Consider the following 15,454-nt stretch of genomic DNA (forward strand, 5'->3'; position numbering starts at 1 on the left):
GCGGCGTTTGGTTTTCTGTTCCTGTGTTAGTTTGCTGAGAATGGTCACCATCATTTTCAGCTGCCAGGTAATGCATCAGTGAGTCGTAATCACACGAATTTTTCATTCTGCAATTTACTATTGATCACTGAGTGGCTTGGCAAGAGACAAACTCCATTTCTTAGAATTGGCTCTGAGAAATTGGTCTAGAGAAGTAATAAAGAGGAAACCTCACCAGCAAATAGAGGCTGCAGAAAGTGCCAGGACCCAGCATCTTGGATATCGCTTAGCCACGGTCTGTCCAGCAGGGTCACTAACCTAGAGACCTCTAAGTCCTAGATGGACTGGACTTTTTTTTTTTTTTTTTTTTTTGAGACAGAGTCTCACTCTGTCACCAGGCTGGAGTGCAGTGGCACGATCTCGGTTCACTGCAACCTCCGCCTCCCAGGTTCAAGCGATTCTCCTGACTCAGCCTCCCGAGTAGCTGGGACTACAGGTGCGGGCCACCACACCCAGCTAATTTTTGTATTTATAGTAGAGACGGGGTTTCACCATGTTGGTCAGGATGATCTCGATCACTTGACCTTGTGATCTGCCCGCCTTGGCCTCCCAAAGTGCTGGGATTACTGGCGTGAGCCACCGTGCCTAGCCCCTAGCTGGACTTTATAGCAATCTTGGATAAATGTGGGCCAGAAGAGAAGGCAAACAGTAACCAATTGACAGCCTTGGAAGAGTGCTAATGAACTAGTTGGTATTAATCTGGAAACCTAGTCAAAAACTGGAAGGTGAGTAACTGTATGCAGAGGGTGCACATCCAGTGTGTGGATGATCTGAAGCTGGGAGGAGAGTGACTGTGTAGGAAGACAATCATCTAGGAGCCAAGGCAAACTCAACAGATTGGCACAGTGGGCAGAGGTCAGCCCCCTGGACTGTATGTAAATACTAAGTCCTATTCTTGGATTAAAAATGCTCACCTTCCACAAACAGGGAACAATGTGATTTTGCAGCATCATGAGTCACGGCATGCTGTGGTGGTCCCAAAGTGAAGTGGTTCTTATTAGCATCCATGGATGTGCCACATCCAGGAGGGAGAGGACAAACCTGCCCAGTTTGGGCTGAAGGAACTTCCCCTTATGTTTTCCTTATGCATGCTGTGATTTTAGGGTGGGCCTTCCCAGGAGAAGGGATCATAATTAGGAGTGGCTATGTGGACAAGTAGGGAACAGAAGGTGCTTAGCTGGACAAAAGGGCTTGTGAAGTCATGAGAATGAGCCTCTGTCATTATCATTGTCAACATCATCATCAGTCATCATCATCACCACTTAATCATAGTGGCTGCCATTCATCAAGCTAGGAGACTTACAGCTAATGTCTTTAATCCTACAAGCTACTATTATCCCTACTTTATAGGTGAGGAAACTGAAGCTCAGAGAGATGAAGCAGCTTGCCCCAGTCACATAGCTGATAAACCACTGAGACAAGGTTGGATCCCAGCTATATCTGAAGCCAGAGTTGTCATTCCTTCCGTATCAATTTTTCAAAAACCGTGGTGCTCCCTTGCAGAGGATAACAAGGACTTGCTTTTGTTTAGTTCCTGGTTATAAAAGTAGTTCCAGTGGGTGCAAGCTAAGCGAGAATATTTTGTTTTAAAGCAAAGGGCTTTCCTGACTGAGCTGTCAGCAGGTAGAATATACTTCCTGAGAGGTGGTAAATTCCAGAATGATAGGAAGTCTTCAAGAGGAGGCTTGGTTAGCACTGTGTGTTCTAGAGGGAGCTCAAAGAAGCCAATGAAATAACCTTGAATATCCCTTCTGTACAAGTAAAAGCTCTGGTTGCATGCAACAGATACTGGTAAGAAATGGGTTCCAACTACTTTAAGCAAAAACACTGTTTTTTGCAGGGATATGGGGTAATTCATGGGATAGAAGGAAATGGTGAGCTGAGCTTTAAAAAGGGCAAAAGTCAGCCTGGCTGCAGGCATCCAGGCGGCAGCAGCTAATGGAACCTCATTTCAGCACCGTGGCTAGGATGAGTCAGTGTTTACAGTTGACCCACCTGCTATCACCCTACCTAAGACTAAGCTCCAGAGACAGAGCATCTTATAGGCTTAGCCAGGATCCAGACCCATCCCCATGGCAGCTTGATTGACAGCCTCCATTAGGAAGGGTAATTTTCCAGAGGAAAATCGAGACCAAAGAAAGACCATGAATGCTGGTTAGGCCCAGTGAGCCACGACCTCGGTGCCTTCTAGCCCTGACCGGCTGGGATTCCACACTGAACCCTGAGTCCCCCTGCAGGGCTCTCCCTAGCTGCTCTGCTGCCTCTAGGCCCAGGCCACACACGGCGCTGTGTCACTGTATACTCATGGTTTATTTTCCAAGACACGCATCCTGATTAAGCAAATGATTAAAAACTCTCAAGTGGGCTCATCGGAAGCAGCCCAACAGAGGACTGGCTTGCTGGAAACTGTGCTTGAAAGTGAGTTGCCCATCGCCTTAGTACAGTAGGGGTGCTGATGAGGAGCACTCTGTCTTTCCAGAAAAGTGGCTCCCTTCCTGGTTACCATGCAGGGCTTCTTTTGGCATTCAGCACAGCACTTAATATACCCAGTCTTTAAAACCCTGTGTGTTTTAAAAAAAATTGTTTTTGCTAATTAATTTGTTTTAATATCAGTATTGTTTTATTGTTAATTATGCAGTTAACTAGTAAGTATTAAATCACCAATTAACTTATTAAGTATGGAATAGATATGAGAAGCATATTTAGAATGTAAGTATAAAGAGCAAGCGCTCATGTACCCACCACTAGCTTGAGAAATATTACCAGTGGCTTAGAGAGTCCTGAGCATCCTCTCTATCCTGTCCACTTATTGGGAACCACTACGTCGGCTTTGGGATTTATTATTGTCTTGTTTTTCTTTGTGTTTTTATCACACTTGTATCTCCATATAAAATATTGTTAGAATCTCCCTGTTTCTGAACTTCCCACATAAGTGGGAACATCCTTTCTGTGGTCTTTTGCAACGTGCTTTTTCACTCAATATTGTATTTGGAATTCATCCATGCGATGGCACGTTCCAGCATTTCGTTTTTTCCTCGACGCTGTGTGTTTTTCCGGCATGAGAACTCACAACGGTAGATCCAGGCCACTGCTGATGGCTGTTGATGCTGGGTCCAGCATTTCGCTTATGCTGACATTGCTGTCTTTAAATGCTCTTATCCATGTACCTTGCTGCTCATTTGCAGGTGTACTCGGTGTGTATCCCTAGGTGGCATGGCTGGGTCACTGGGGTGTGAGTATGTTTGGCTTTATAAGATAATGCCATCCTGTTTTCCAAAGTGACAGTATCCACTGATACTCCTGCAATAGGTGTCTGAGAGTCCCTGCTACCGTACAGACTCTGTCAGTGTTCAGTGGTCTTGTCAGATGTTTTAGTTCTTGCCAATCTGATGGCTGTTTGATGGTAGCTCACTGTGTTTCAATGGGCATTTCTCTGATACTGAGGTTTAGCTTCTTTACGGCTGTTTACTCTTTTGTAAACCATGCCTGGACATGGTTTTGCCCAGTTTTCTACTGGATATTTATCATTTTCCTACTCATTTGAGACTAGAATGATGTATAGTGTATATCCCAGTTTGTGGCTTAACTTTTCACTTTTGATGATATTTTATTTTTTTGATAAACAGATATTGAATTTAAGGTCATCGAATTTCATAATTTACCTTATAGTTTGAGCTTTTATGTCTTGTTAAGATATCCGTCTCTACCCCAAGGTCATACAGATATTCCTTTATATTGCCTTATAAAAGTTTTGAAGTGTTCTTTTTCTATTCTTATCTATAATCCATCTGGAACTGATGAACTACTGATTTGATTTCATTTATTTTTTCATACAGATACTCAGGTATTCCAACACTGCTCATCAAAGACCCGTTTACCCCTGTGGATCAGCAGTGTCCATGTGTGTGTGACTTTGTTTTTGTTTCTTTGGCCTATTTGTCTAAGGCTTGTATAAGCCTTAGACCTAAGACATATTGATGCCCTATGAGGCAGATCTCCCTACCTTATTCTTTAGTAAACATCTTGGCTGTTATTTTCCATTTGCTCTTTGATATACATTTTAGAACCTACATGTCAAATATCACCAAAAATCCCATAGATATTTTGACTGGAACTGCAACAAACCTATAGAACACTTCAGGAAAAACTGATGTTTTTAGGATATTGAATCTTGCCTATTGAATCTAGCATTCCATGAAGATGGTATGTCTTCTTTTTCATGTTGGTCTGCTTTTATGTCTTTCAGTAAAGTTTTACAGTATTCTTCATCTAAATTTCACACATCTTTATTAGATTTATTTCTGGGCACTTTATATTTCAGATACTATCGCAAATACTGTTTTTTAAAAATTAACATCTTGACTGAGATATAATTCACAAACCACAAAATTTATCTATTTGAAGTGTACAGTTTCATGGCTTTAGTATATTTATTGTATTTAGAGTTGTGCAACTGTCACTAAAAATCTAAGTTTAGAATATTGTTATTACTCCAAAAAGAAATGCCTTTACTGTTATCAGCCAATCCCCACTTCCCCCTCCACCCAGCCCCTGGCAGGAAGAAATGAGTAAATGATTGAGTGGATAAATGAATGTATAACATTTAGCAAGCTTTATGTCAGACATTGACTGGCCCCAGCCTTTGCTTGTTGTTTATTTTTAATTTTTTTAAATTTTATTTTTTAAGTTTTAATTTTTGTGGCTACATAGTGGGTGTATATATTTATGGGGTACTTGAGATGTTTTGATACAGGCACACAGTGTGAAATAACACATCATGAAGAATGGGGTATCCATCCCCTCAAGCATCTATCCATTGAGTGTAACATTCCTGTTACACTCTCTAATCCATTTTAAAATGTGCTGTTATTATTATACTTGTTGCTTATTGTTTCTGTTTTCCTTTCCCATCTCTGTTATTGTTCTGGTTTCTAGGCTAATCTCCTGGATTCTATGAGTCTCCTCCATTACTGTTCATCCTCCAGACCCTGGCCAGACAACTTTTTCCAAAGAAAACAATATTCTAACTACTCCATTTAAGGAAGCCCTCAGTAACTCCCCTGGGAATCAAGCCACACTCCCAACGTGTTGTCTACAGGGGAATTGAAGTTTCCAAGTTGATGACTTAAGCAACTTGGAAACAAACACCCGAGATGCAACTCTTCTGTGAGTGGGAGAAGGTCTCTTCTAGGTCTTTGTTTGCTTCAGAGTCCTTGGAAAGTAAACACAGCTGACCTGATTATTCCCCTCCACTTCCTCCTGAGTCAGAGTTATCTCGAGTTAACTCAGGGAAGAGGCTAAATTAAGCCTTGAAACCAAGCAGCCTCCATGACAGGCGCTTTGTTTTGCTTGAGTGACTGTGATGATGGGTCTTTGGTTATAAAGGCAGCACTAATTGCATCTTCTTATACCAACCCTGGCCATCTATTCCCTGGCCTGCAGAGACTGGGAGATGCCAGGTTGCCCCAGAGCACCCACTCATTCATTCAGCACAGTTTTCTTAAGTGCCTGCTCCATGCCCGGCATCACGCTTGGAGGTGGGGCTTCAAAAGTCCTTCCTCCAAGGGCTTGCAGTCTTTCTAAGACGACGGATGAGAAACCAGAGACTCCATTAGAGACATGACTAGTGCTTGGATAGACATCTGTCCAGGGCAGTAAAGGGAGTGGATTTCTAAGGTTTTTACAACAGACTTCTCATGACTTTGTGCAAAGTTTGAGCCGTGGAGTCACCAAAATAAAAAGGGGGGATCCACTAATACCTACAAACTAGCAAACAGACACAACCACTTTGAAAAGCTGTTTAGCAGTATCCACTAATGTCAAACGTATGCATACCCTGTGCCCGGCAGCTCCTCTTCTAGGTATGTATGTAGTCAATAGGAAATGCACATGTGAATTTTACATTAAAAGAGAAAACTGTAAATAAATACTGAACTGTAGTTAAAACATGCAGCATGCTGCAGTGTTTACGGGGAAATGAAATAGTATCTGCAGTTTAGGCCAAGCATGGTGGCGCACACTTATGATCCCAGCACTTAGGGAAGCTGAGGCAGGAGGATTGCTTGAGCCCAGGAGTTCAAGACCAGCCTAGCAACATAGTGGGACCCAGTCTCTACAAAAAGAAATGTAAAAATTTTAGCTGGGCGTGATGGTGCACGCTGGTGGTACCAACTGCTTGGGAGGCTGAGGCAGGAGGATCGCTTGAGCCCAGGAGGTCAAGGCTGCAGTGAGCCGTGATCACTCCACTGTACTCCAGCCTAGGCAAAAGAACAAGAGTCTGTCTCAATAATAATAATAGTAATAATGATATATGTAGTTTAAAATGCACCCAAAAAAGAAGATAGATGAATAAGGAATGGGCAGATATGTGACAAAGCAAGTATGGGAACATGTTAGTAATGGATTTGAGATGGTGAGTTTATGGGTGCTCACTGTAAAATTCCTTCAAATTTGCTGTATGTTAAAAAACTTCATATGAAATATTGGGAAAGATGTATGTATATGCTTGCCCGAATATATATACAAGAATGTTCATAGCAGCATTATTCATAATAGCCCCAAACTTGAAGCAGTGAAAATGCCCATCAACCGTAGAAAAGAGACATAAATTTTGGGTGTAGTGATCCAATGGAATACTGCTCACATATAAGAGTGAACGAGCCACAGCTATACACAACAACGTGAGCAAATCTCACACACAGTGTTGTGAGTAAGAAATCAGACTCAAAAGAGGACATACTGTATGATTCCATTTACGCAGAATTCAAAACCAGGCAAAGCTCATCAATGGTGTTAGAAGCCACAATAATGGTTTTCAGGAGGTAGGGATAGTGACTGGATGGGGCACTGTGGGAGGCCCCTGGGTGCTGGAAGGCTCTGTTTCTTGATCTCGGTGCTAAACAGATATGAAAATGTATCAAGCTGTACATTTAAACTTTGTGCACTTTCCTGTATGTTTACTATACATCATTAAAAGTATACGAGGGGAGAAAAAGCAGGAAAACCGAACGAATCCAACTAGAAGCTTTCCCTAGCTGAGCTGCGGGAGTAGGAACCCACTGTAGGCCTATCTAGTAAACCGAAGTTGTGAAGAATATGAAACTTGCCTTTAGGGTGTTCATTTGTTCACTTATGCACAGTTTCATGTTGCATCAGTTCCTCCATTCTTCACTGATGTGCTTGCCTCTCATTCATACGGATGTTCATTCACATGTCCTGTGCTCCGGATCCAGAGCCGCTCTGTAAGGTGCGAGCGACCCAGCCCTTTCAGGGGCTCACGTGCACAGGGGGAGGGCGTGCAGACATTTCATTTCCCATCTCATCTCACATTCCCACATTCCTGGACTCCTGTTTGTGATCCTTCCTGGATATGTGCCCTAAGATAGCATTCGAATGAGAGAAACAGAACTGGTAAGATATATATAGGTGTATATAAAGAGATTTATTATACAGAATTGACTCATGTGATTTCAGAGACCAGCAAGTCCTGAGATCCGCAGGGTGAGTCAGCAAGCAGGAGACCCAGGATGGCCAGTGGTGTGGTTCCATCTGAAGCCCTGCAGGCTCAAGGCCCAGGAAGAGCTGCCTGAAAATCAACAGTTCGAGTCCAAAGGCAGGAAAAAGCCATTGTCCCAGCTTGGAGGCAGGCAGGCGGGAGGAATTTGGGGGAATGTCAGCCTTTTTGTTTCATTCGGGCCTTCAGCTGATTGGTCAGTCACCACCCACATTTAGGACAGTCTGATTTCTTCAGTCTCCCAATTCAAATGTTAATCTCATCCTGACACACACACCCAGAATAACGCATGACCAGCTGTCTGGGCGTGCATGACCCAGTCAAGCTGACACATAAATTTAACCATCATCAAACCCTGAAGCGTGAAAAGGCTTCTGGCTCTAAAGGCGCAGCCCTCCAGTGGAGGAAATGTAGCTATGGGGCTGGCCTGGTGCACATCACATCACAAGTGGACGGGCTGCCACCACCACACACACTGATCCTATTTTACCTGTGGTTTGGACCAGCAATTGGTAGAAAAGAAGGCTTTGGCTGCCCAGTCTGCCTCCTGGATGGCCATGTTTTCTGTCTTTGAAAATAAAAAGTTATTTTGATTATTGCAGCACATACCATGCATACAAAAAGAGTAGCTGGAAGATATGCCTGCAGTTTAAAGGAACAGTTTAAAGCTTAACAGATGGCAGATGACTAGTATCTGAAGGCCACTGGTGCCCCTCCCTCATGGCAGCCTGCTCCATTCTTGCCTGGAGAAAGCCACTCTCCTGAGTTTTGCACTAGTCACTTTGGTGCTAATCATTCCATTACTTTTTATGAAAATCAAAGAGCACATGTCTAAAACAATAGATGACTTGGTTTTGCCTGTTTTGAGCCTTTATAAATCAAATTGTACTGCACAAATTTGTCTGCCATGTGCTCTTTCCCTCCGCTAAGTGCCTGGGCTTTGTTCTTCCTGTTGCCTGTAGTTCTAATTCATTCATTTCACCATCATATAATACTCCATTGTAGAGACTGACCACCACATGTTCATCTGCTCTCCTCTCGGTGCATATCTGGGTAACTTCCAGTTCTCTGCTATGGCAGATGAAGCCCATGGGAGCAGTCCTGTGTCCATGTCTCCAGGTGCACTGAAGTGAGGCCTTCTCTAGGGTATAACCTGGCAGAGCAGGTGCCCAGTGGTAGAATATGTCTGTTCACTTTTCTAGCTAATGCCTGGAAACTTTCTGGAATGATTGTAGCAATATCTGTTTCTACCAGGGATTATGAGAATTTCTCATGGCGTTACTCATCCACACCGTGCATAGACCCTTTACTGTCCTGCCTGGTCTCAATGAATCACCTTCCCTGGCTTCCAGCAACCCCTACCCATACTGCAGTCAGAGCTTTAGCATGGTAGGACTGTGATGCCCCATACATACTTTGTGGATACTCAGGACAGCATGTTTCTTGCGTGTAACCCAATATGTGAGAGTATGTGAAATTCCCACCACCAGGACGGAGGGCACAGACGTTAGTTTCACTGCAGTGCAGCTGACCCAGTTTCTCCTTCAAGGGAAAGGGGGAAAACCAGCTCAACAAAGTGGGTGATGCCCGGGTAGACTTCTAGGCTCCTCTCTCTGTACCAATGTCAGGACACTCATCTTCTAAACCAATTAGCCGTGTTCTGCCATTTTCCCATGGCCAAGAGCAAGATGTCCCAAGATAGGATCCTTGTGGGATTTGTCATTCTCCCACCATGGTCTGACCTGCAAGCAGATCACTACCCACTGCAGATCTGCCTGGCTATGGAGGGCATGCTTATAAATGATCATCTTTTGTGCTGCCTCTTTCCAATTACAGGTTAGCCTGGCAAGGAAGATAAAGACATTTGCAACCAAGATGGTAATCACTAGTGGAAATGATGAAGACAGAGGAGGTCAAGAAAAAGAAAGTAAAGAGGAGAGTGTCTTGGCAATGCTGGGGATTATCGGGACCATTCTGAACCTGATTGTGATCATATTTGTCTACATATACACCACCCTGTGAATGGCCCAGAGTGTCCTCAGAGGCCTCGGAATGGCCAAAGACGGAAGTCCTGCGTGTCGGCGCATCACTGACCAGACCCTGCGAGAACAAGCAGGCTTGACCCGCACACACCACCCAATCAAATGCACCTTCAAACTTTACAAAAGGTCACACAAATAGACCGATCCTGCTGCAGGGAGCAGACACTAAAGCACAATGATTCCAACAAAACTCATTCACAGCACTAGGGACTCAACGTCTTTGGCAGGGGGCCCAGAAGAATGCTTGGAAGACCAGCCTCTGACACCATCGGTGAGCGGATGGGTGCAGAAATTCATTATTCCAGATCGCTGACAGATATCACATATTTGAAAAGATGAATAGGGCGGACATGGCTCAGATGTGTGTCTCCCAGGACAAGTGTTTCATCTTCACTTGACGAGCTATTTAGTGGAAAAACCACAGGGGCAGCCCTTTGACAGGCATCCCATTCATCAAAAGTGTCTAACTATTTGATACTGGGGAGATAATTTATTTTTCTTTTTTCATTGGCTTGACATGTGTATCTGTTCATATCAAGGTTTATAAATATATATTTTTAATAAATGTGCTCTATTTTTTAGCATGAACCGAATACTTGGAGAGGCGCTCCCAGATCCATAGAGCTTTCCTTAGTTTTATCTGCTTTGTCCCCTCCTCCCCCAACTACAGATGTTCTGTTGTGGAGCCATTCTAGTCCTTTTGTCTCATCTTGAATCTTTTACCTTGCACTCTTGTTCTCTCTCTCTCCTCTCTCTCTCTGCCTCTTTGGTCTGAAGGACGTTTTCCCATACTGTCAGCCATGGTTTTGGGTGCATGTTTTAAGATTGTCCATTGAGTGGCTTTTTGTTGTTATCTCGGAGATATAAAATGATTGTGGGCATGCAGACCTTAGATGCACCCTATCTTTACTGAGAATTATGCATGAATAAGGGCTGAGTGATAGATCAGCTTAAAATTAAAAGGACTACCTTTGAGGAAGAAGAGCGTGGCTATATTTGCAGATGAACTTTTGAACAGAATATTCAGCTTCTTACTGGCAGCGTTATTGTTTCATTCTTGTGACCATTCGTTTATCAGATTTTGATTTTAGCGGTCATGTACCGTGAAAGTTGGGAAGAACAAGGGGGAAAGTTCAGTATTAGGTGCATTACTCCTTCCTTTGCATGATACCTGGGATCCTCCTCAAAAGCGGGTGGGGTGTAAATGACACAAGAACTCCCCCATGAGATCTCATGGTGGTTCAGGCTGTGAGGACAGCCCTGTGACAAGTGACTTTTCAGGGACATGAGGAGGGGATTTAATGATTGCCCTAAAGGACTGCTGTATTTTTAAAGCCCCTGGTTTGCACCCACATGAAGCTATTTCCTCTCTGGCAGGGATGGTTGCATAAAAACAAATTAGCTCCCTTCTGGCTCCCTGAAATGGGCCCTTGCCTGGCTACAGTGGCATGGCCTTAAAGAGAGGGTTAGTATTCCTTCTGCCATTGCCAGCTGTATTAGTCTGTTTTCACACTGCTGAAAAAGACATCCCCAAGACTGGGCAATTTACAAAAGAAAGAGGTTTATTGGACTTACAGTTCCACGTGGCTGAGGAGGCCTCACAATTACGGTGGAAGGTGAAAGGCACGTCTCACATGGTGGCAGACAAGAGAAGTGAACATGTGCAAGGAGACTCCCATTTTTAAAACAGATCTCGTGAGACTTTTTTACTATCATGCAAACAGCATGGGAAACCTGCCCCCGTGATTCAGTTACCTCCCACCAGGTCCCTCCCACAACACATGGGTATTCAAGATGAGATTTGGGTGGGGTTACAGCCAAACTCTATCACCAGCCTTGCCCCTGGGCAGAAGCAGCAGCAGTCTGCCTGGCTGGATTCAAATGATTCTGAGGCTTCTATAGTCTATGCCTTCAGATCTCTCCCTCACCCATGCTATGGTGTCTGAAATTCCACCATTAGAGAGTCATTTCTTGGGCTCTGTTAAATGGACCAGGCTCTTTTATAAAGAAAATGCCCCTGAGCAGCTGGCTCTGGCATTGATTTATGATCTCTTCCCTGCCAGAAGGAAGGAAGCTAAGGTGCATGTAGGGCGTACTGTGTGCCCAGGCACTGTGCCAGATGCTTTGGATACTTGGAGTCATTGAATTCTTGTAGTAACCCTGTGAGAGAGGGAGTCTTTTCCCCACATTGTAGAAGAAGGAAAAAGGGCTCAGAGAGGTCAAGAAATGTCCCTGAGATCACATGGCTTCTAGTGGAGTCAAGATCCAAACCCGATGTGTCGGATTCCTTAGCCCTTGGGGGTCCGGAGGCTGCTGAACAAGAAAGGAGGTGGAGAGGAGAGAAAGCCGCAGGAATACCACCGCACACCCTTCTCCCTCCCCTGTAAAAACAACCCTGGGAACTCCCTGGACACTAGCAGAATATCATACACTAAGGATAAGGGATGAGAGGAGGCTGGTTAGAAATAAAGCAATGTCAGGGGGAAGGAGCTACTCAATAGGCTCTGTGTGATTCTAGAAAGACTGTATGAAAATTATGAACAGTGAACAGAATAAACAATAAAGGTGCAATGGAAAAAAATACTCGATGTCTTTTCTTTCAACATTGTGGGATATAAAACATTTCAATGTCAGTCCTTTGCCTATACATAGTGTTTATTTATTAAAAAAAAACTGAATGTGATGCTGTTAAATGGAGACTATTTTGTGTGGACTATAGAAGCCTCAGTGGTTTTTCAAGTATACGAATTTGAAAGGTATTGAGAGGGAAAAGTGCCTTTCCAATCCTCTGCTCCCGGGATGGTTCTTCTAAGTTGTCCTAATCCACAGCCTGGAAAGAAAGCTGCCTGTTCAATGTTGAACAGAGCAGTGACGCCCTTTCCCACAGCTCCAGCATGCCCTGTCTTGTTTCCTTTCTAATTTAGTAGAGACCATGAACACACACTGGGCAAACTCATAGCTTCCCCCAGATCTGAAGCCATCGCAAAGGGACGTGGAAGGGAGAGGCTGGCAGTGCCCCTCCATCCTCAACATCTGAGTGAGCCCCGAGCCCAGCCTTGGCCAGCAATAGCAATACCCAAAACAACGCCAGGGCCATCTACTCTACCAAGCACTTTCTACTCATCCTGTTGGGCACAGAACAATCCCATGAGATGTGTGTGTGTTTATCCCCACTTTACAAGATGAAGGAAAAAAGCAAATTGACTTTTCTGAAATTGCACAGCCAGAAACTAGCAGAATCAGGTCTTTGCCCCACGTCCACCAGCCGTCAGCACCTTGCCTGCCCCAGGTGGTGTGATGAACCATCTGGCTAGCTCAGTCACAATATACAGATTCCCATCAGCCTTGGCACTTCTTGATCACAATACAGCTGGCCCCGTATTGATCACAATACAACTGATCACAATACAACTGGCCTTTCACCTCTCCTCTGGGAAGGCAACTTTGAAAGGCCGGGTCCTAGCCCCGGAGGGCCAGCCATGCTGCTGGAAGTGTACCCTGGTGGTTTGGAGCCACAGGGCACTTGCCCTATGGCCAGAAACCTCCTGGTCCTGAGTCCCATCTCTGCCTCTTTCAGTGTAAGTGATGGCGGGCAGCTCACAGGAACTCTGAGTTTCAGCTTTCCTCACCTGTAAGAGGGGATAACAACAGTCCCACCTGGCGGAGCTTAGTGAGGATTAAAGGAGCCTGACCAGCTGAAGCTGCCGGCACCACCAGGCCTGGCCCATAGCTCATGCTCAGGTCATGCTGAGCTCCTGCTGCTACATGAAGGCAGTCAGGGAGCCGTTGGGCATACATTTTGGGGGCCCCTCCTGGCCTCGCTCCCTCTTGTCTGCATGGTTCCCTTGCCTGCAGGGAGGACCAGAGAGGGGCCTTATGCCAGCAACAGAAAGGGAAGGTCACATGGCAACTCGGTCCTACTCTTCTTGTCTTTTGATAAATCACACACTCATAGTCACAGTCAAAAAAGAATTACAATTCTAAAAACTCTATACAAGCACTTTTTAAAATTAAGGTAACTCCCAAATCTCACCACGCAGAAGCAACCACTATTAATATTTAGTGTGTAATTTATAGAGCAGGTGGCTTGTACTATATATATTATATTGTGTAGTACACTAGCACTATAGAGCTAGTGCATAATTTATAGAGCAGCAGGACTCTGTTTGGTGAGTCCATTTTTTCTTGAATTTTGAAATCTCTTTGTCTTTTGGCAGGGCACACTCTTCAGCCACTGCCCCCTTGGCCCCTGCAGTCTTGCAGTGGACAGTTCTCCACATTTCTGTAACTTGGGTCATAAGATGTTCTAGATGACATCCTTGAATGCCCATCCAGACATTGACCTATAAACAATAGATTGGATATTGTAATTTACAAAAAATGGCCTCATGCTATCAGCATTGCCTCCAAATAATTTTGTCATTGGCAATTATGAATATGCTTCCACATCAATGGATCTATATGGGCAAGCCCTCGTGATGGTTGTTCAGTGTTCTGTGGTTTAGACATACCATCACAAATTACCCTGTTCTCTTACTGCTGACCCTTAAGGTCATTGTCAGTGTTTTGCTACGAACCATGCAGCCTTGCTCTTTAAAGCATCCCAAGCATTGTCCGTATCTCCCCCATGATCCCCTAGAGTGGTCTCAGGTAGTGTCCTTTACAGCAAGCTTCAAGGACATATCCCTCTTTCCCTCCCTCTCTGCCTCTCCCTCTCCCTCCATCCCTCTCTCCCTCTCCCTCTCCTTCCATCCCTCTCTCCCTCTCCATCCCTCTCTCCCTCTCCCTCTCCTTCCATCCCTCTCTCCCTCTCCATCCCTCTCTCCCTCTCCCTCTCCTTCCATCCCTCTCTCCCTCTCCATCCCTCTCTCCCTCTCCATCCCTCTCTCCCTCTCTCCCTCTCCCTCCATCCCTCTCCCTCTCCTTCCATCCCTCTCTCCCTCTCCCTCCATCCCTCTCTCCCTCTCCATCCCTCTCTCCCTCTCCATCCCTCTCTCCCTCTCCCTCCATCCCTCTCTCCCTCTCCATCCCTCTCTCCCTCTCCATCCCTCTCTCCCTCTCCATCCCTCTCTCCCTCTCCATCCCTCTCTCCCTCTCCCTCCATCCCTCTCTCCTTCTCCCTCCCTCTCTGCCTCTCCCTCTCTCTCTCCCTCCCTTTCCCTCCATTCCTTTCTCCCTCTCCCTCCATTCCTCTCTCCCTCTTCCTCCATCCCTCTCTCCCTCTCCCTCTGCCCCTCTCTGCCTCCCCGCTCCCTGCTTCTCCCTCTCCCTCCCTCTCCCTGCTTCTCCCTCTCTCTGCCTCCCTCTCTCTGCCTCTCTCTGTCCCTCCCTCTCCCTGCCTCTCTGTCCCTCCCTCTCCCTCTCCCTCCCTCTCTCCCTGCTTCTCCCTCTGTCTGCCTCCCTCTCTCTGCCTCTCTCTGTCCCTCCCTCTCCCTCTCCCTCCCTCCCTATCTCCCTCTCCTTCTGTTCCTGTCTGCCTCCCCCTCTTCCTCCCTCCCTTTCTGCCTCTCCCTCTCCCTCCCTCTCTGCCTCTGCCTCTCCCTCTGTCCCTCTCTTTATTATTCCTTCTTTCTCTTTCCCCTTCCTCCTCCTCTAAACACCAGGGCCTCGCTCACTTTCCTCTCCTTTACATGTTGCCACCCCCATGCTTAGCTCAGGGCCCCCTTCCCACGAGCTGCCTGCAGAGCATGAGAAAGCCCACCTCCTTCCCTGTCTCACTGTTCTCCACACCAACACCCCATTAGCCATTTAGGCACTTTCCTACCAGTGACTTCATGAGCCCAGACTGGCTAGGAGCATGCCACACATTAAGAAGAGAAAGTTCCAGAGGCCAAATTCCTGATTCCTCTTCCAAAAGAGC

The 15,454-nt window shown here is 45.5% G+C and overlaps 1 protein-coding gene across 2 annotated transcripts in view; it reads left to right on the top strand.

The window, feature by feature from the left end:
• Window positions 1-10,159, top strand: part of TUNAR (transmembrane neural differentiation associated intracellular calcium regulator) — a 46,836-nt gene extending 36,677 nt beyond the window's left edge. For both annotated transcript variants that reach the window (XM_055361897.2, XM_055361896.2), the window contains one exon: window positions 9,389-10,159. In XM_055361897.2, the coding sequence (XP_055217872.1) occupies window positions 9,428-9,574 (147 nt within the window). In that variant the 5' untranslated portion in view covers window positions 9,389-9,427 and the 3' untranslated portion in view covers window positions 9,575-10,159. The remainder of the gene's footprint in view (window positions 1-9,388) is intronic.
• Window positions 10,160-15,454: the final 5,295 nt, after the last annotated feature.

This window comes from Gorilla gorilla, chromosome 15 (assembly GCF_029281585.2).
Source record: "Gorilla gorilla gorilla isolate KB3781 chromosome 15, NHGRI_mGorGor1-v2.1_pri, whole genome shotgun sequence".
Classification (NCBI taxonomy): domain Eukaryota; kingdom Metazoa; phylum Chordata; class Mammalia; order Primates; family Hominidae; genus Gorilla; species Gorilla gorilla.